The following is a 22,728-nucleotide window of genomic DNA, read 5'->3' as shown; positions in this document are numbered from 1 at the left end:
TGAACTTTAAGAAACACATTGCTTGTCACACTGAAGAAAAAAAATGGTGCGAACACAGAAAATTCAATTACCACTGGGGATTTTCTGTTTCTCTGTTTTCCATCTAAGATTACTGTTCATATTCACATACACTGAGCCTCCGTATAATCCCTGCATGCTCGCTGCGTTGAAGAAAGCAGCAGCCAACGCCTGACAGGAAATGTAAAGAAGCTATTCTTGACTTTTCCTCCAGCCCAGTGCCCCTTGGTTGTGCCTGGAATAAGAAGGGTGCTAAGCCACAGTAACCTATCTGAACCCCCCTGCTCCAGATGAGAAAATGCCAATGCACGTGACCCTGTGTTGCGTGACTGCACCAAAATCCAGCCCTATCGACTGTTGGTGAAAAAAAACAGCTCAATAAGAGTGTTATTTCTTTGTATCCTATTCATTAGCACTGGGAATAGGAGAGCCCGGGGTTGATCAATATTCTCTTTTGAGTTCTTAGTCATATTATGAGGGAATTGATCCCCAATACACACTTTCATGGCAGGAGCAATACAAAAAAATGAGTTTTTTTTTTCTTCTTCTTCTTCTTCCTTTTAAAAGGCCTGCTGCTCTGGATCAAGATTTAGGAGCTTCAGGTTAAAACAAATAAATAAAAATACCAAAAAAAAAAACAATGTCTGTAGGCGTACCACATCTGATAAAAACAAACAGTTTAAAATAGCCTTTTATCCAGTCAATTGATCTTTCAGAAAACATGTCTGAAACATGCTAAACAATAAAAAATGTATTTTTTAATAATTTATTTCAAATACATGACATCCCAGTAGCTGTACAATAGTGCCACTGCTATGAATTGTGAGTTACTGTATGGCAAGCATTCTGATGATATTTAATGGAAGGGGCTACTGAGAACTATAGGAGGAAATGTTTTGCAGTAATGTTGGTTAGCAGCATGAACACAAACAGCAATTCATATATAAAATGGCAACTTTTCAAGCCTTGTATTTTCTTATAGACATCCAAATGTAATAGATAGATAAATAAATACTCATGACAGACATGACCTTTAAAGCCTCCCTCTAATCACTGTTTAAGGAAGGACCAGTTGTTTTAAATACAGTAAATATTTGCACATCTCTTCAAACTGCAGACTTGCTTTTTCGCAAGCCACTTGTATTTGTATTGCGTTGAATTGGGTTTGGTGGACACAGCAAGCTTTCTGGTTCAGAGTGAAGGCTCTTTACTACTGCTTCACTTGGCACAAAGTGGGTCACAGTTAAGATTACTGGGGTTAGAAAGTGTGCTTATGGTGATATATGTGCTATACAGATTAATAATTGATGGAAGTAGTAAGATTAAGTTTTATCCTGTGCCTTTTGGGACCAAGTGCCCCATCATTAACCATAAATAATTTAAAAACAACAGTATCGAGCACTTGCAAATACTAGAAATAAAAAGCTACTGCTACATACAGAAAAGGTCATTCTCTTATGGAAATTCAACACATTCAAAATGTTGGGCAAATCCAAATGAAAATCTAGTGTGCTCCTTGTTCAGGTAACAAACTCATGAGTCATATATGGTAATGGCTCCATAACAATTAAAGTTGCTCAGGTTTTGGCTTATGTGCAAAACATATACATACATAAATCAAAGAGATAGACATGCTTTTTTCTGACACTATGGTCCGTATTTATAACATGGTTTTGTCATCCAGTAAAGAAAACACTACAGACTATGTTGTGCTTCACAAAAGGAAGAGAAAGGGGATGAGATGAGGATTATTTTTCCCATCAGTGTGACATACATGCAGTAGTACCCTATCCTTCTGTCAGCAGATCAAAGGTTTCCATGACAACCCCAGTATGGCACCCAATCAGAGATCTTGATATATATTGATTGGTTTCAAGTTTAATGTCTCAGAGCCTGTTAAACAAAAATCACTGAGGAAAGGGTTACAACTTGGGCATTTCCAGGATATACTGTTGTTATACAGGTGGCAAATACAATTCTGCCAATGGGTACGTCTAATGAAAGCATACTATGAAAAATGTATGCAATACTGTACAGTTTGTGGATGGAAAGCTGAATAAAAATCACTAGAGTTTCAGTTTGTGGAGAAAATGTGATTATGATTTTAGGATAGTCAGCGCCCTGGTGTGTATGAAGACGTGTGTTTCTCAAGGGTGATAGGATTAGTTAGCATGTTCTACCTCCTTGCTTATAACCACTGAGAATGTGCAAGTTTATCTCACTCAGACCCATCCAATCAGAGTGCCATGCTTGTGTGATAATATTTCTGCTTCATTTTAATGGTGACAAAAGATAAGGGAAGCCCCGTAAGAAACCATGAGGATTGAAAACCATGAGACTGATAAACAAGAAACTTCTGAAAAAAAAGAATGCATCCACCAATTACAATTCATGGGCAAATGAAGACTACTTCTATTAAATGCATGAGTTGTTTCTGGTTTGATGACTTTACTGGTTTGCATTTTTTCATTCTGAAAAAAAAACAGCACTTTGAGTAACCACCAAGAGTGTTTTGAGGCTATATTTCCCATATTTGTGCATTCTGCTTGTGGACAAAACAGAACACAAACAGCATTTTGATTCTAACATTGCCAAATCAATCCCAGACAGATACATAGAGATAGGAATACACAGTATACAGCTACGCGTAGCTAGATGTGATATAAACAGATACAATCTATCAGCATTTGAGCTCCATCCACCCATACTACATGTATCTATCTGTTTAGCTAGCTTGTTCAGTGCACTGTAAGATGGAACTCCCCCCTGGGGAATACGTATTAGAGAGGAGAGTATTCCATTTAACTGATGTAAATGATCAACCACGCACACAATCACTTCAACAGGGGAGCACCTGGGTCACTATAGTGCACCGAAGAGACACGACTGAACTGGCGTGCATTGCATTCGCTGCACACTGCTGACCAGAGCGAGCCTCGCTATTGTCAACAGTTGGGAGGCGATTGATTCGGACAGCGATAGGTCTGTCCATAGCCGACAGTACATCAGAAGGAGCCTGGAAAGACTGCCCAAGACAAGTCGTTGACTCCCTGATAGGGACATCCCTGGCTAATTTCCTCAGGACCGTTACGTTTTGTTTTGGTTCCTACAAGTTTAAACCCATCCTTACAAATCACTATTAAAAGGGACTTTATATCATCTATATTTTGATCGTTAATTGCTGGGCTTGCTTACTATTCCCGCACAAATCGCAAGTGTATGTACAAATATATGTTCAAGGCAATCTGACAGCCCAGGTGTCTGGGAATTAACAACCAATAACTCCCTGTTAACCAACATGTTCCCCTGGTGTACAATGACACCCAGTGTGGTTTAATATAAACGTAATAATTACATTGCAAAACTCAGCAGTGAATCAGCCTTGAACCTAGTTTCGTCTGACTTTCTAAATTCCATTTCAGGTTTTCTACATTTGGCGACCAGGAAAGCTCAGTCCAGAGCAAGAGACAGATTCCATCAACCTTCAGCCAGCAGGAAAATGAAGAGAGAGCATGTCCTACCTGAGACAAGTGAGACTGTGTCTTTCTCCCATGACACAACAGTGATGTAGGCCTCCACAGAGGCTGGGATAATGCACTTGAAGACCGCTACATTGCCTCTCATGGCTTTCTGGTCCTCCACTCGGACCGTATAGGGCTCCCGTAAAACTGGAAAACAAGAGAAACAACCCAGATACAAAACCCAGTGACAAAACCAAAGGGTTTGCGAGACTCCATCATGAGACTCATTTCACAAACCCCTATACAGCACCGATCTTCTACTCCCTAATGTGACCTTTATTATGGTCCGAGATTATTGCTGATCGAGGATTGTGAAACCAGACATCAGCAATAACAAGCTAATGAAATAATTTAAGTCATATCTCTGCTTGTAGTTCCAGAGGTTCATTCCATCAGGATGTGAAAGCATATGTGTGTGTGGTGTGTGGGGGGGGGGGGGGTTGGATCTTAGTGACTTGCTGCTGAGCATGTCAATTATTATTAGCAGACAGTGGTTTGATTGAGCAGGAAATAGGGAGTGAGCCAGCTTTGTAAATTATTTTAAATGGAATTTAATGTATTACACAAGAATACACACATGATGTAAACACAGAACAATTCTAGGCTCTCATTGGACACCCATGTCATTTTCAAGTGTGCTATATCTGGTGGTTATCAATGTTAACAATATGCAATGCACCAGTGATCTATATTGTACAGGAACGTTCCAAGCACTCACATACTGTAGATCCTCAGGCTTACAGCAACCAATACCTTATTCTTAAACTGAATTTAATCATAAACCAGCAGTCTTTGTTTGTCATATCTGTATTTATCCTTTAGGACAAATAACCAGCACGCCCCAAAGGACACCTTTAAAATAGAAGCTACGTTGAACCCAGCCATGGTTTGAAACCACAGCCTTTCAATACAAAGACTTCTGCAAAGAATGAACCTCTGAGCCATTTGGCTTGGGAGCTGTATATGGGCTGACACTAAACAACAGGGGCTCTGTTTCCATAGCTGTCAATGCCTCGTCTTTTTATGAGCTCTAACTTAATCAGCAAACCTACTGATGTAATACATCCATTTACATAGTGCTGACACAAAGGGCAATACATCAGAGATATGTATTCGTTACCTTGCAAATTTTATTTTTCAATAAATGTTTATTTTATTTGTCCTGTATTTTAATTACCCCAATTTCAATTATTATTATTATTATTTTATTTTTTTTGTTTTGTTTTTACTAATTTCTTGTTCTTCATGGCTTACAGTAGATCAATAAAAGCTGATACTGTTTATTGAAATCAATAGAGTTTTTTTATGAAAAAAGGAGCTGTCAATAGCAGAAAGGCTAAAAATACTAAAGCAGGTGGATTTATCTGCTTGGTTTGTAAAAAGTTATTTGACCAATACAGATTACTGAAAATACATATATACAGTAGATCAAGAAGTGACTTACACCATACTCCTAATGATAACCAATATATAATAACCCTAAAGTATCCCTAATCTTATATAAAGCAAGCCTAATCCCTAGATTCTTATTTCGTTTATTGAATCTGCAAGGTAAAGATTTAAAACCAGTTCATTTTGATGCATACAAGCGGGCAGCCCTCCTTCCCACTAGCTTAAGTGATCCATCATCCTGGGGTCAAAAAATCAATAACCACAGAGTGTAGCTCTGTATCAGTGTTTATGTCCTAGATTTGCCTTTTGTTTGTTTGTCTTTTTGTTCCGGGGACTTGTCAACACTAAAATATCCAGCAGAGATTCTGTGCCACGCAGTTTTATTTGTCTCTTGCCCACAGCCACTATTTCAGATTGGTGGATTCATGTAGTCTAGGACACCTTCGTGTTAGCAGTATGCAGTCCATCTCCAATGGTGAGACAAGGGGGTACTGACTTACACAATTACACTACACTGTCCTCAGGACTTGTCAGTGTTTCCATACTGCAAAGGAGATCCAAAGCATGCAAACTGATTTGGGTTCAGATAATCCACGCTTCATTTTCATTGACTGCACACCTTTATCACTGTTAAAATAGTGAAGGTCCAAGCTGGTGTTTCCACATGCCTCATCCTGATGTGAATACAGCTGTGTTGGGACCAACCTGGCCCTTGCGAACCTTGCTAAATTGTAAATGGCGAATTCCCATCACAGTTTGCCGAGTGCATGGTGCAGAAGTATCTTCCCAATAAGAAGCAGATGAAGAGATAGATGGTAACCTTTTACTCCAGCACCAATTAAGTGTGTCATTCTGCATGGGCTTGTTTTGATGTTTATGTATTTACTGCACCCTCCAAGATGTTTCGTGTCTTATAATGTATGACATTTGTAATCTGATTTTCATGCCTGCTGCTGCTGCTGCTCCCCCTCTCAGGACACTTCGGTCAATTAAAAGAGAATCTAATCGCTCGTAAAGGAAGTGGCAGAACTGCTCAGCTGAAATGCGTCTCCACATAAAGACAGCCCTGTTCCAGACCAGCTGTGCACACTGATATTATCTTTATTACACTATATTATTATTATTATTAAACAGCGTTAAATCAGATAACATTCATTGCAGTCAATAAAATGTAAATTTGATGCAGTAACACTTTACATTAAATTTGTAGTTTTTCCATGGTTCAACTATGCATTTACCAAAGCTTACCATGTTTTTAATATGCTTTACCATACCTCTCTACACTTTATTATGCTTACCTATGCTTTACCATGCTTTCACTATGCTGTGTTACACTTTGCTATGCTTTTACTGTGGGGAACTTTTATAACGGTTAGTTTACCATGGTTTGTTTTGTAATATGCTTTGTCATACCTCTCTGTGCTTCACTATACTTGCCTATGCTTTACCATGCTTTCACTGTGCATTATTACTCTTTGCTACACTTTTACTTTGGTAACTTTTATTAAGGGTACAGGACCAAAAAATAAATCGAAACAGAAACTCACCGGCCTTAATATGAACATCCTGGCTTCTAATTTTCCCTGAAGGATTGTCAGCTGTGCAATAGTATGTGTTGTCGTGGATTAAGTTACTAAAGCTTGAAGGAGGGAAGGGGAAGATTTGGAGAGTGCCATTGGGGTGGACGTGGCGGATCCCAGGAACATCGTAGATCTCCTCGCCCGTTGCTAGGTACCAGTGAAGCGTCACCGGGGGGACCCCTGCCGCGGGACAGGGCACCAGCGCCCCTGTGGTGCTGGCGAAGACTACCTCTTGCAAAGATGCATTGACAAAATATAAGCTGGAACGTAGATCTTCACTGAAAACTGCAAGACAAAAACAACATCATCTGTGTAATTCCCATATATAGCAGCTCAATAAACACACAATAACGACGTTTCCTTTTAACAAGCACACTCAGGCACTTTTATCAAAGTCTCATCACACTGTCGCATCCCGCTTGGTAATAATTCAGTATTACTTTACATTGTTTTCCTCCATGCTGAGGCTCCCATTCGCAGCGCAGGAGACTAACACTCCGAGACACAGTGCTTCTGTGTTCTGGGACCACCGCATGAGAAAGGGCCATTAGAAAACCTGGCCCAAGGGCAGTTCATTTTAACCTCTTTAAGTCATCCCCTTGAAGAGCAGATGTGCCCGACTGCTTTAAAAGCAATTTCCTATCTCAGATTCACCATGGTGATAACAATGTCCACAAATCAAGTGCACAGTAAACACATTCTAATATAAAATGTCCTTCGACACAACATCAAATTAAACATACGTTCCACACTCCATTCAAATCAAACCGGAAATTCAAATATTTTGATGAGAATATCTGATTGTTTTCCGTATTATATATATATATATATATATATATATATATAATGTTTTTATACTGTACATACAGTATTAGAACACCTCAAGATTTGTCATTTATATTTGTTATATACCTACCTGCATGAAAACCTCAGGGTGTGAGAATTTCAATTCGGTCAGCAATCAGTGATATAGAAACAATAGGCACTCGTATTTGAAAATATAAGACCACGTTGTGCTTTAATTAGGAAAAAAAAAAGTCTCATGCATTTTACCATTTGTGGCTCTTTTCCTATTCTCTTTTAATTGAAGATGTGGCCTATTAAAGACATCAGTTAAATTACACAATCAGTAACAAATCACAACTGCAGAAGAAAGGCGTTGTTCTAATAAATGTGCACATTACTGTATCAAGAATTGACAGTGTTACGTCATCAACTGTTAGCATTTGACGCCACCATGCAAATGGCGCAGTACTACCTAAGCTGTCTGCACTGCGTAGCCATCCCATCACCATGATAAGCACTTAACACAGCCATGTCTCCTATTTTTTTCCATGGCTATAAAATGGCAATAAACTTTATCCATGGATAATTGACATCAATAAAACCTGACTAAAGCAGCTACCCTAGGGATCTTCCATAAGTGTTCCAACGCTGCAGACCAGCGTCCGCAGTAACCACACTCACTACATACTCAATACCACTACTTGACAAAGGAGGCGGCCAGTGGCTCCTCCTGTTGTACTAACAGACCAATGTCTCACATTTACAACCCTGTAACATCTTGAGGGAGGGGAAAAATGACACTTTTGGTGCCACCTAAGGCTGGTACTTGCCTAATGACCCAGTTAAATCTCCCTTAGTCCTCAGGCTGAAAGAGGGTGATGTGGGTGGGGTGGTAAAGGATGAAGCTTTCTCTGTTCTAGCAAGCCTGGATTAACCTTTCATAGGGTTCGTTAGTTGGTTAGGTGCAGCAGCTCAGGCGAGGCTCCCTTTACAGATTGTCTGACAAAGCGCCAAGAGAAAAACCAGACGTGGTTACAGTCTACAGAGTTCGAGAAGTTGCCCTGCCGAAACTTATGCATTACAAAATAGATACATAGATAGGAAAAGGTAATATGGTAATGTATAAGGAGTTGTAACGCTACTAGAGTGCCCAGATTAAACAGTGACAGCTGTAGTAATGAGATCGGAACTGGAAATGTAGTCCTGACAATCAGGGAAGGTTACCGGGACTGTTAAAGATTTCGCAAGTGGTCCTGTGGTTTAAAACCAATGTGGGGTCCGTGCACATGCAGCTGGAAATAATACTACTAAAAATAACGTGGATGTTACTCAAATTAAGCAATAACAGGTTCTACTGTGTTTGTTTTGAAATCAACACATTCATGAGCAGGTTTATTTAATACACAGCATTTATGACTCAGAACTCAATTTAAATTCATGTAAGGCTGGCTTAATAATTTGTAGGCTGTTGATAGTTAAAACGCAGGAGTTCATCTAAGGGTAGGTTACTGGATTTAGGGCAAGTCATAAATCGCATATTTTGAGCAATTTGATGTGAAAATCATGCATTAGACAGATAGTCCCTGTGGTGCAGAGTGCTGTTACATGATCTAAGGGTTACTGACCTCGATACTGAACGACAATGTAAGTGCTATGGACACAGTTCACTCTCTTGTGTATGATGTTATTAGGCCCATTTACTTTTAATCCAATTAATTCATCATTTTTCTGTTATGTTTTCTGTTCTGGACCTTTTTTTCCCCCCAAAGCTTTTGCTGTTGTGTTTTTTAATGCAGTAAATTTTAAAAGGAGAGAACTCCTTCAACAATGTTAAAATGAGAAATAAACAACTTGAAAGAGACCTTGACATACTGTATATTATGTTGTTGTTTGGTTCTAGTTTTGTACGGAGTGCTGGTAATACAGATTGGATAAGATTCAATGGATTTTTATTTTTTTGCGGGCTGTATGAAGTTAAAGGGTCGGAACCAGAAGTATGTGAGGGTTCCTGATAACAGCTGAGGAAACACAGTAACTGGAAACATGGCAGGGACACAATGACAAAGCAATACAGGAATACAGCTTCCTGCACAAGCAGCACACCATTCAGCAGAGTCATCATGAATTACTTTATTGGGACGCTTTCCTTGTAGAAGTATAAACACACACAGTATAACTCCAAAATAATAACTGCAAAAGATTATGAAAGAAAAAAAAACGGCCATTTTTAACCCCAGAACGTGTCCAGTTCGAACTGGAGAAATGATCACTTCCAAAACATTTACAGTAGGTTTCAGTATAATAATATGTACATGAATCCTTATACAGAACAGGGAATATGTAGCTGATAGCACACTCCCATAACCATGTTTATATAGCGGGCAGTCACTAATTCCACAGAGGTAGATGAAGATGGAAACCAGTAGGCTGATGGCAAATGTGTGCTGGTGAATCATGACGCCTCCAGTACTTCATGAATAGTGAGGTAAACACTAGGTATGGCATTAGAACCTGGTAGCATCAAATTTCAAATATATCGGATCTTACTGGCAATAAAAATAGTCTTGTTACAACAACACGCATCAAAATCAAATGGGTATTCTACACTTTATAGCCTAGAACCGTTTTAATTGCTCATCGCTGCAATCCTCCTCTCGCTGTGAAATACTAGGACTGCGTCCTCGGATCCGCAGAGCTGTGCTCGAACGAGGAGAGACTAATTGCTGCCGGCGCACTCGGAAGCCTTTGTGATATTTTACATGGGAGTGCTCACCTTGTTAGCGCAGAGGCACGCTAGCAGAGCATTTAGGGGTAACCAGCAGTGGTGAACTGGCTCATGCGATTCACAGCCTGCAGACAGACAGGGAGCTGTGCTATGCAGTGCTGTCAACCCCTTATATTTCATCAGAACTAAATGTATCCACTACAGACAGCCTACTTGGTTCACTGTTTAATCTACAAGCATGGCTGTTCAGAATAAAAGAAAAAAGGGTAACACTTCACAGTGTGTCTCTGATTACTGTGTATTTATATAGTAGTTGCTTAATAAATAATGTGTACTTAAACATAATTACAATGCTATTATCCATAGTTACAAGGTACTTAATGTGTAAATCTTTTTGCACAATACATGTAAATACACAATTGTATCAGAAAAGGGTTAGGGTTGGTGTTAGGGTTATATCATGCAAACAGGTATACACATTAAGTAAATTGTAACTATGCATAATAACATTGTAATTATGTGTAAATACACAGTAATTAAAGATGCAATTTGTGACCAAAAAAAGTTGATGTTACATTAGGTTTGTTGTTATATTCTCAGTGCAAAATATTAAGAGGTTTATTCTGTCTTTAATATATGCTGTTTAATATACAGGGTGGCTCGATTTTTTAAAATTCATTCTCTAGAGCCATGTTGCTTATACCTTCATCAAACCTCCAATAAACAAAACCAATAGGGCGTCAGTGTTATATTTCTACACTGACGGGCACATTGCACACGTGGAAACAGCTGTGAGTCCAGTGCTAGGTATACGAGATTGGTTACTGAAGCACTGTGCTTGTCGCAAGAAAACTACTGAACAAGAGTCATTCAGCTTTAATTACATTACATTCAAATCTGGCTGAGATTTCACACAACAAACACGCAGGAATTCTGTTAGAAAACATGTATTGGCTGCTTGTATGGTTTGTGTGTGTATGTGTGCTTGTGTGTGTCTGAGTGTGTGTGCTTGTGTGTGGTTGGTTGCGTCTGTGTGTGTGTGTGCTTGTGTTTGTGTGTCTGTATGTGTGCGAGTGTGTTTGGGAGAAAGGAGGAGGAGGGGGGGGGGGGATTCATTAGTTTCACTCCAGTTCATACTAATTGCCAAGTGCTTAATTTCCAAACGATGTACATTTCCTTGTTGTTGACTGTGGCCCACTGCCTACCCCTGCTATCTCAGGCTGTCTCCGACTCGCAGGCAGGCAGCAAATGGCTTACCAGTGACAGCTGGCAAACCCGCCCCTGGGGATAAAACATTTTAGCACTTCATAAATTTCTAACAAGGTTTCAAATCGCAGCAGTTTCCACCCTCTCTCCTAGCTCCACCAGCTTTTACTTACACACAAGCGCACACACAAGCACACACACACACACGCACGCACGCACACACACACGCAGACTCAAACGTTCCCGAAAATGAAAAAAAAAAACCTCTAATTAAACCTTAAATGGGAAACCACGACTGGCTAAGTACTTCATTATATTTAATAAGTAGCAATTAAGCGGTGCTGAGTGAGAACCAGAATGTTTCATTTGCGGTGAAATGTGGCAAGCCTGGTAAGGCAGGCAGGCAGGCAGGCATGCTCAGGAGAACTGGAAGCTATCATTCCTAAGTGCGTGCCCAGTGTTTGTCCAGCTTTAAAATCGATAATGTGCTTTAAGGAGATCCTGGCCTCTCACTGTACCTCTTAGTCCTCAGAAGGAAGAGCTACTCAGGGGAGGATCCGATGCATGCTAGAGAACTATACTGTGTGTATCGTTAAGAGAAAGGGATGCCACATACTGTACACCCGCACATGGCATCTCGGATGTGCAGTTAGGCCTATGCTCTGCAGTCCCTTATTAGCTTTGGGACTCTGGTAGATATCCCCATCTATATCTAAGCATCTTGTAAATATTTTTCATCAAGCATGACTTTTATTATTCTACAAGTGCATGGCCAGCTGTTAAGTGTCAGAGCAGCCCTAATCAGCCTTTACAGGTGTGCTCAAGGTGTGCACTCGGTAAAGATAGCAGTTAGCTGCGTGTCTTTAATCTGTATGTAGACTATACAATAACAGACCATTTTAAAATTCCATTAATAATACCATTTAAATAGACTTCAAACCTATATAGTGGCATCTGATTGCACTGTATCTCTGACACAGTAATACAAAGTGTAGCTCCCCATTGTGTAGCAGTTTGAGCCATTCCAGGTTTTCCTTATATATTATCTATAGCTATACAATATCACACTCCCTAAATAATTCCTGATAATCACTTTTTGGAAAGGTAATTATGAATGAAGGGAATGGCAATCGCATGGTTTCAAAGAGAGCTGATTGTGTTATTTAGGTAGAGTGTAGAGTGTGTGGTGAGGGTGTTTTCAGAAACAGCACTGGGGTGTTAATGCCCTCAAGTGTGCTTTCTCCATATGAAAAACCATTAACTTAGCACACTTAGGAGATCACCAGCACTCAAGGGCAGGCTGTTTCTGAACATGGCTGTTATTGTATACCCTGCTAAGTAACTGCTTATCAATAACAGAAATAACATTTTAAATGCACATTAATATTAAAACATATCAGTTCATATGTAACTAAATAAACACAAATCTTCCAGCTCCATAACGTCAGCCTACACTGTGTCTAATTGTAGCCGGTGTGCGTTTTTCTGCGGTAAAACTGCAGTAAGAAGATATGGGTCCTTTTCAATTATCAAACTTCTACTCCTTGTATCTGTCTGGCTGGTTTTGAACTATGTACACACTGTGGGGTTCAATATCTCACACACATAACCAGCAGCTAAATGCTTGCTGCACCACTAGTTCCAACACCCCCATAGTTTAATAAATCAGTTATGTAACAAGATGAATCAATGTGATTAATAATGATTTGGTTAAAATTTAAAACATATTAATAGCTTAAAATTAGGTCACAAAAACGTATTAATCATAATTCATAGGCATCAATTAGACTTCTAAATTAATGTTATCAAGTACAAAAGTTAGTATAAAACGTTTCTATAAAAATAAAAAAAAGTCTGCACCTCAAAACACAAATGCATTTGTTGCAACTGTAAGCAACATTCTAACACATGAATATTAACAAATGAATACCCCAGAAGATTAATTGGGTTCCAGCCACAGACTATAAAAGCCAGAAGGAATCCTTTGGCTTGGCATGGCACGGCACGGCACAGAGAGTAAGTGTTACCTGTAAAAGTGTATATATATAGGTACTTGTTTAATTGGATTTATTTGCTCTGGTGTTTTGTGTTTGTACCTTTTGTTTGGCCCTTGTGCCTTTTTATTTTGTGTTTTGGTCAAGTAGTATTTTGTTTCACTGCATTTTCCTGACTCCAAGTCTTCCCTCTGCGGCTATCCTGTCACAAGCGGTTATCAGCATGCAGGACTGCAGCCACACATGAGGGAAAGTGCAGTGCATTTCTACAATAGTAATGTATAGTTAAGACTGCAGTTCAACTGTCCTGTAACTACATATCTTAACAAAAAAGGCACAGCCTCAGACCAAAAAAATATATTCCTGCAACACAATCCAAGGGCTATGCTGGTCTGAGAGCAATCAAGCTGATTCAATGTGCCGAACAGTGCAAAATGTGTAATTTTATTTTTCAGCAAAACATATGTTCCACAGGACCTATACCAAAATATGTTTCCAAAAACCGGTTAATTCCTCTAAAAAATGAAGTACAAATCAACCCCTATAAAAAAGTGTCCCCATAGTAAAAGTGTAGTAAAGCAGAGGTACTGTAAAGCAGGTACGGCAAAGCAAATTCAAAAGCACAGCAACATCGGAGTTAATTTGACATGGGTTTATATCTATTTCTGTTACACCATTTAACCAGTGGATTCACATGACCCAATCATCCACCTTAATAAAAAAAAATAAAAATAAAAGAGCTTCTAAAATGTATATGGCAAGTAAGATATGCCCATCATGTATTTGTCCGTTTCATTGCCATTGAATGCTGCTAAGCGCAGGTGTGATTGAAAGATGGGGAAATGGTCTCACCTTTACCCCCGATGACCCGAAAAATAGCTTAATTAAAAACAAAACAAAACACAGAACTGCATGGAGCAGATGGAGATCAATTGCCATGAGTTATTACTGGTGGGAACAAGTACCAAAATACCAGTCCATGTCAATATCTAATTACATCATGACAAAGTGACAGCTGGAGTGATTTATCCCAATATGATTATGTAGGCTGCAGAAAAATTCTGTCCAAGTACTTGTTTCCACTTTGAATGGCCACTTAAAATTCAAAAGCTCAATTAATACAGAATAGTTTGCTCACTGTAAATGGCATGACAAAAAAACTGCAAAAACTAAATGTACAGAACAAACTGGTTTTGCTGAAGATGACCCTAGATTTAGAAGTGTGTTTATGTCATGACTAGAAGCAGTCCAAATCTGTGGATAATGGAATCCCTCGGAAATCTCGGAATTCGCAGGCTCCCGTGCATTCCGCAGGCTCCCGTGCATTCCGCAGGCTCCCGTGCATTCTGCAGGCTTCCACTGATGCGTCATATTCTGCAGCTACATCGTCATCATAAAATGATCATAAACAGACTGCTAAAGAGACCTGAAATATTTAACTTCGTTGTTCGGTTCTAGTTTTGTTAAATTAACAGATGGTTTTGTCTCCTTCAAAAAGTAGGAGTTCATTAAAGACTGGAGTTCAGGCTTTGAGAATGTGGCCCAATATGAAGTCTTAACTTTCTAAAGATTTTACTAAAAAAAATGCTTCATCATTTCCGTTACATGAGAGTAGGTGTTAAAACTTCATGCTGATATTGGACTCTCGCCAGGACCAACTAAGACATAGCTTCTTTACCTGTAAACTAATGTGCTCCATCTGCGTTTCCTTCCATCTGATGATGTAGAAATCCTTCTGCCTGGTGTGTATTAAATTGGAAGCACTTAACCCATAAATTGTTTGATATGATTCTGTTTGCTTGATTTACATTTTTATAAGTCATGATTAATACAAATCCTAAACACATAAGAAGCTCTGCCAAACACTCTGCACACTTTCCACAGTTTATTGCATATTTTCCCGCAGATTTGGATGGCCTCTAATCATGACCCTCCTGAAATATTTTTGTATACCACTTAAAAGAAAAAAGTCATAAAATGTTCTGATTCTTCCCCAGAAGCAACTCTATCCGCACAACACCACAGACACCATTGTTGTGGCAAAAACCTTAAAACCATTGTTGGAGTTTAAATCAATAACTTGAATCAAAACCAAGCCCTCCTGGGACATGTGGTATTCATTTTAATCTACCAAGCTCAGAAAACCTTCAAATTATCATGTGCTTGCCAATAAATTAGCAAGATGACAAAGATGTCTCCCTTTACTCTAAATACCTGACAGTTTGTGGTAAGAGAATGCCTTCTGCTATGAGCCTGTAGAAGACTTAACAGACTTACGTGGCCGTTATCAGCCCATATTTCTGAAGGCTTTTCACAAAGTCATTAAATATTTAGCACGCTTTTAGGGTAGTCGATATCTTAAGACAATAAAACTAGAACGGATGACAATACCCTTGCCAATGAAAATATAAAAGCATCTATATTTAAAATGTTATCAAAAATGGAAAAAAAAGAAGCACTCAACGACATGGCTAACAACAATGCAATGAGGCACACTATGAAAAATATCCCCCAGGAGAAGTGAGGGATAAGCTTTTAGCTTTTCTCCTTACTTTCTGCTGCGCCTTGCTGCCTTCACCTACCTCCACCTGCAGTATGAATGATTTTATACAGCAAACTCAAATTGCAGTTGCAATGTAAGCGCATTTGGATAAATTAAACTGGATACTCTTTACTGCATTTTTTACTAATAGCTACAGTATGGCGATTATAACAGGAAGTCGCTGTTACTTTTCATTTGCATGGAGATAAGCAAGCCGTGCAAATCCTGGTCTCAGATTGAAGCTGTGATGTTTACTAATTGAGAAAAGAAAAGCTTTGTTACTGTCTCTCTCTCTCTCTCTCTCTCTCTCTCTCTCTCTCTCTCTCTTTCTGTAACTGCACACAGAAATCATCGGAAACTCTACGAAAGCACAATGCCAGTAGTTTGCTTGTTTTAAAATAAATACATAATTATTGTTGTGGTCATTTCTGAAACAATTCCAAAAGGTTTTGCTGTGCAATGGGGGGAAAAATAGATGATTACTAAGGCTGTACTTTTTTCACGGTTAACACTGATTTCACGATTTCCATGAAATGCACCCATTGCCGTTGAAAATATAGTTCCCTGTGAAAATAACCAATACTGAAAGAACAGGGTAAATATTCATATTTTTATCACTTAAATAAATACGTTTAAACATTTGCCTTATTGACACACTACCTGTTACACTGCATTTAGGAACCTGGCAGCCGGTTTAGTTTGCTTCCGGTAAATGATTGAACACACTGCATAGAGCTGCATGATTTCTTTGAAATGTCTTCAACGAAAAAGACACCAGCTGCATCAAAGATGGGAAATATTTTCTAACCCTGGCTTCTGAATCCTCGTACAGCTTCAAATTTCTTGCCCTGCCGTGGAACCTCAGGCCCAATGCGACATTGAGGAAAGGTTACAGAGGCTTCCCACTGCCCTCTACCTCTACTCCAGAGCTGGGGAAGATGCAATATACATTATGATGCCTTAGGGCTCTTGGAGGCGATCCCAAGCAAAATAATTCATTTCAGGTGGAGCGGCATTTCAAAAGCGAACAGGACATAATATAACCTCCAGTGTTAATGTGAGCAAAAAATAGCCAAGCGCGTTTTAGTTATTTTACAGAGTAGCTGCCGCAGCTATAATTAGGAAACGACTGTCTCGGTAATAACCTCAGAATAGTCTGCGTGTTACTGCAGCCACACAGCAGCGCTGGTATCTGCATTACGCATTGTGAAGCAGTGCAGGGAGCAAGTTTGCTGCGATGTTTACAGCTCAAAAATAAGCCTTGTGTCACTTGACCACCTTCACTGTAAGCACCTAACGAGATGTTTGATCGATGTTGGCCTATCCTTTTAATTATTGTATTTCTTTTTAGCAAAAACAAATGGTTGTACTTGTGATAGTGGTAGTAGGCCATTAGTAAACCAATCATGTTTTACTATTGGTCTAGCTAGGATGGTAGGTAAGGTACACTAGGATAGTTCAACCTATTTATTAGTAATATCAGCGGGCATTACACAGAGATAACTGACTATCTTTCGTAAGTCAATGTTGAGAAATGTACTGCCCAGTTGATTTATAACCTCTGTTTAGAAATATAACGCTCTGCTATGGACAACACAGGACATGTTTCTTGTAAACTTTGCAGGGTGTTCTGTAACTGAGGGGTAGCGTTCAAGACACCAATGAAAACGTTCCATGCTACACAATAGTTTCTAAATAACAAAACAAGCACATAGTTTGGAAGCAAGCCTTGGTGAAACGCATTCACAGTGAAAGGACCTTGACAGCTCATTTATAGGAAGAACACAGAAAGACTGCTACTGGCAATTATTAAAAAAAAAAAAAAAAAAGATACAATGCTACCCTGTTGTAATGTGGTCGCCAGGGTCCATAATTAGGAGACCATGTTATTTGTGGTCAGTGTTATAAACAGGGTAGCACTCTATATGTTTTATTTTAAAATCACTGATGAGTTTGGTATTGACTATGCTTAGCATTTAAAGCAATTATTTTACATTGATTAAATTAAAATGATGTTTTCATTCTGCAAGGTAACATATTTTGTGAATGCCAACAGTATGCATTTACAATTATGGAAAACATTGTTCTTAAAGGATGGGCGGCACGGTGGCGTGGTGGTTAGCGCTGCTGCCTCACAGGTCCAGGGTCCTGGGTTCAATTCCAGCCTCAGGGGTCTCTCTTTGCATGTTCTCCCTGTGTTCGCATGGGTTTTCTCCAGGCATTCCTCCTACAATCCAAAGACATGCTGGCTAGGTGGATTGGCCTCTCTAAATTGTCCCTTAGTTGTCCTGTGATGGACTGGCGTCCCGTCCAGGCTGTAGTCCTGCCTTGCGCCCCTATGTCTGCCGGGTTAGGCTCTGGCTCACCGCAACCCCCTATAGGATTAAGCGGTTACAGATAATGGATGGATGTTCTTAATGGCTTCAGTCCATTCAAACTTGGTGCTCAATTTGAACACTTAATAAAATTCAAAAACCTTGCTTATTTGTGCAATGTTTTGGGAAATGACTGCTTTGAAAACGGCTATGCCCAAAGCTCAGTGTGTGTGAAGTTTAAACACCTGTACGCTGCACTGCTTTAATCACCATGTGGATGTTTAGGCTAATTTATTGTGTGTCGCATCTCAACTCTACCACCTACACTATCATTGAATTAGCTCGAAATGTTGTTCTCTTTTGATATATTTAGCCCAATACCAATCAGGATATCAAGTCTTGGCTACAGCTTGTGCAGAGCTTCACGAAAGGTGGTTCAGAAATGTTATTTTCACCGCCCCTTTAACAGCAACACTGAAAATCTCTTCAAAGGTAAAACATAAAGGTGAAGTGATTGGAGGCAGTAGAAATTCTGTTTGTATTGTATGCCAACATGCAGCACTTGGTTATCCTCCAGATTCATTCATTATTGGAGACAGTGATAATGCGTGCCTGTGTGGGTGTGCCTCTGCGCATCTCCCACAGACTTTGCGAACATAATTCATCAGAAGCTCTATTCAATTATAATAAAGACTTCTGAGAGTGGGCACAGAAGTTCAGGTTATACAGGCCTACTGCCAGTACGGTAGGCAACACATCAAAAACACTATCTGTGTGTTTTGAATCTTGAAGAATGATTTGAAAACCCATATTGAATACCAATAGAATTAGCTTCTTAGCCAGACTTTAATTATAGATATAGATAATATCGGATTGGGCCACTGTTTTCTCTGATCACAGTCTTGACACAACATGGCATAGACTCCACAAGGTGCTGGAAGGTGTCTCAAGGTGTTAATCTATGCAGATATTAATATTTCATGGAATTGGTGCACAGGCAGGCAGAGGATAATGATGATGAATACGTCAAGTTCATCCCAACCATGATCAATGGACATCAATGGCTATGGGAGATGTCTGTCTCTGTCAGGCTCCTCAAAGCATTAGTGCACAATTCTGGAGGAACGGTGCATTATCATCCTGAAAGCAGCCATCGGTATCAAGGTTCAAGAACAGCACTGTTCTGTGGACTTGATCCACAACAATGCTTAGATCAACAGCCACGCTGGCCTTACAGAGTAATCAAGAGACCCAGGATATATCAGAAGAACACACCTACATGTCAAACATGCCAAAACCAATCGGGTAGACAGGCCCTAATAAAACAGGCCAGGCAGTGTAAATATTATTCATGTATTTTACAAAGCGTTGCTATATACTTTGATCGAATCTACCCTTATTTGTAGCACTGAGTTTCCCTGAATATTTTAGCAAACGTTTTGAGAATGCTTCTTCATATTAACCAGCTTATCTGTACAGCCTGTGCTTCTGTTTTACATGTTTATCCTGATTTCCAGTTTTAAATGTGAACCCCACCTTCAAACGGGCAAGGTGGCAAAACTCGAGCACCCTCACCGCGCTCCCATTTGCTCAACGGCCCGAGTGAAAATTTCTAATTGAAATAATTTTTCATAAGTTGAACCACAAAGAAGAAATAAGTGATACTGTTCAATAATGTATTTGGCGAATCTATAATTAATCAGGCTTTTTTTTCTGTCAGCAAAGCCAGGAGACTCCGGGCTGTTTGATTTTAAAGCTGTCCTTATCAGCAGTCAGTAATGGATGGCACACTTTTTGCGTCACTTTCTGTTTCATTCCTCTCTCGTACATCCTAATTCCCTTCGCTACTGACTGTAATGTTCTCCCACTCCCTGCCGCGGAACACACATTTCAGGCACATGCCACCACATGGTACTATTGAGAGGTCAGTTTAACAGAAGGCACAGTCTGGCATTGTGTAATCTGGAGGAACGAAAATATCCTAAAACCAACTTCCGTGTGCTGGGTGGTAACATTGCTCTCTGTGAAGAAGCATATGAAGACGGACTCCCTTTTAAATATCACTGTTTAGTTAAGTTAGTTAGTTAGTTAGTTATGTACTTACAATCTTTTTACCAGACATAAAAGGGAAGTGATGTCATTTAACATTGCAGAGCTGTATATTCAAGTCTAGGAAAGAGAACTATACTCCAATCTGCAAACTGCTCTAGTAGCAAAGGAAAATTAACTCCACTCTAAACAACAGACCTGTCATCTAGTACTCGTCACTTTCAACTCATCTACTCAGAGTCGCAAAGAAACACGAAGGGTTTCTTCCGTAACGCGTTCCTTTTTAATGCCTCATAAAGTGATTATTCATTCATTTGTTTGTGTTAGAAATGACGGTGGAACTTCACAGCAAGTGCCTCTTCATGTGAATTAGGGACTTGAGATACGATTTCATGTGAACTGCCGTGGAAATCAGCAGGCACGCATGAGCTCATAACATGTTAAAGCTGCTTCCTTAAACAGCTTGAAGAGCCACTTACTCTAAAGTGTCACTGAAATGAATAACCCGAAAGCCTGGCCCAGAGGCAACATTTCAGTCCTAGTGGGATCTTGTATCTACTCAGTTCAACAGATGGGCAGATTCATATCAGGCAACCAAAGTTTGAATTGCTGAACGTTACACACTGCTTAGCATCAGGCTGCAGTAATTTGTGTCTGAATGTATATCAGAGTCACTATCCTATCTCTTGGTATATGATTTACAACAGGGATCTGTACTGTTGCTATCCAGGAGTCGTATTCTTTAAATGTTCTTAAGAAGACATTTTAGAACCGTGGTTTTCAACCTTTTCATCTCAAGTACCAGTGTTTCCAGCAGGGACCACCAGGTGTACCACTGACTATGTGCAATCTTAAAAGGCTGTTGTAAAACCAAGACCTGCCCCATTACAGCAGGTTTAATCACTGAAAATGTGACGGCATCATCCAATTATATGACAAGAGTTCACCACAATCAACAACACAGAGTGGTTGCTTTGGTTCCCCACCAGTTCTCTCACCATAGTTTCTCATGATCTTAAGATTTATATTTTCCACTTGTTTACTCCAGTCTCTAATGAACTCCTGTGTTTTGGATGGAGAAAAGCACCTGTTAATATGACAAAGTCAGAACCAATCAGCTGGGATATAGAACACCATGTCTCCCAAGCACGCTCACCTAGTTTGTTTCTCAGTTGCTTTGAAAATATGGCCCTAAATTTCTTCTTAAGAACTTTATTACGTTTTTTCTTCAGGAGACTTTGAAGAATATGGCCCCAGGTGTCCAAGGAAGATTTCGCAAGTGAAGAATCTCATTAATATCCATGTGAAACTAAGACACTCAGAACTGAGGGCTGTACTCCATTACCATGTAAATACAGCAGGCCCTCAACGTGAAGCCTTTCACGCAGGCATTCATTTAATAATTCAAGACTCCACAGACAGGCCACGTATACGAGATTAGGCGAGGAAAGCAAGGTAAAGATGGCTGTTCTGAAACACATTTTGCATCTAAATGCCCTTTTAACCATTCAAAGACCAAGCATTTTTTAATGTTTTAAAGTCACGACAACAGGGAACAATTCCCAAAATACACTCAAGTAATATTGTGTACACAGTACACCACAATGGTCCTTAATTTTACAAAAAAAACCCACAAAGCTTAATTATAGTTATGGGGAGGGTTATTCTACTTTTTTCATTTTTATTTTCATTTCACAAAAAAAAAAAAAACCTTGATAAACGTGTCCTTTGGTTCTGCACACAGCTCTACAGTGTGCATTAACCATATTGTGCTAAAGCACTTTAAAAAGAGATCCTGACCTGCAAATCAAAGAACAGTGCTCTGAAGCCCCCATCAACATCATGACCAAAAAGTACTGAATTTTTCAAAAGATGTATATAGATATCTATTGGATTACGGCTGATTGGACAATCAGGATTTCAAGGCACAGGTGAGCCTGCAAACTGTTAAGCTGGAATCATTTCAACCTCCTGACACTGATTCTTTTCCAGACAAGCCTCCTGCATTCCGGTGTCCAGCGCTCATCGGAATGCAACCGTTTATATTGAATTGAAGAGCTATCAATTCTCAATTTTAACCTTTCGCAATCATAAAAGGCATGCATTCAATGGGCTGTTCAATTAAGTAATTAAAAAATCTAACATTTTTTTTTTTTTTTGGAAATTTCAATTTTTTTTTTGATGCTCTGACCTTGGTATATACAGAATCTACTTGTTTGACAGTGCCAGTGCTGAACCAGAGAGTTAAGTGGAAAGGAGTCTGTGTCTGGGTTTTGACAAATATTATTTTTAAATATATTTTTACTTAATTAATAACCCAATACTGTCACCCGTTTACAAGAGTGGTGCCACATTCTTTGCCAAGACTTTCGATTCCAGTTGCACGGCTTTATTGAATACAATTGCTGTCCTTCAGTCCAAATGAGCACTTAGTCAATCAAACACAAGAAAACCTGTCAAATGTCCGCACACAACAACCACCCGTAAGGAATGCTTTCAGAATTACCGAGGCGTTTAAATGAAGTAAACTGTGTGATCAATACCGCCTAACACAGAGTTTGTGATAATGCATAGCTCTTCAGAGACTGTCTTGACTTTAC

At 39.4% G+C, this 22,728-nt stretch overlaps 1 protein-coding gene across 2 annotated transcripts in view; it reads right to left on the bottom strand.

The window, feature by feature from the left end:
- LOC117407124 (cell adhesion molecule DSCAM) overlaps positions 1-22,728 on the bottom strand; it is a 175,477-nt gene that overhangs the window by 135,905 nt on the left and 16,844 nt on the right. For both annotated transcript variants that reach the window (XM_059028101.1, XM_059028102.1), the window contains exons 2-3: positions 6,479-6,796; positions 3,540-3,686 (exon numbers count right to left, since the gene is read on the bottom strand). In XM_059028101.1, coding sequence (XP_058884084.1) covers positions 3,540-3,686; positions 6,479-6,796 — 465 coding nt within the window. The remainder of the gene's footprint in view (positions 1-3,539; positions 3,687-6,478; positions 6,797-22,728) is intronic.

This window comes from Acipenser ruthenus, chromosome 8 (genome assembly GCF_902713425.1).
Source record: "Acipenser ruthenus chromosome 8, fAciRut3.2 maternal haplotype, whole genome shotgun sequence".
NCBI lineage: Eukaryota > Metazoa > Chordata > Actinopteri > Acipenseriformes > Acipenseridae > Acipenser > Acipenser ruthenus.
This window is presented reverse-complemented; position numbering and strand designations above follow the sequence as displayed.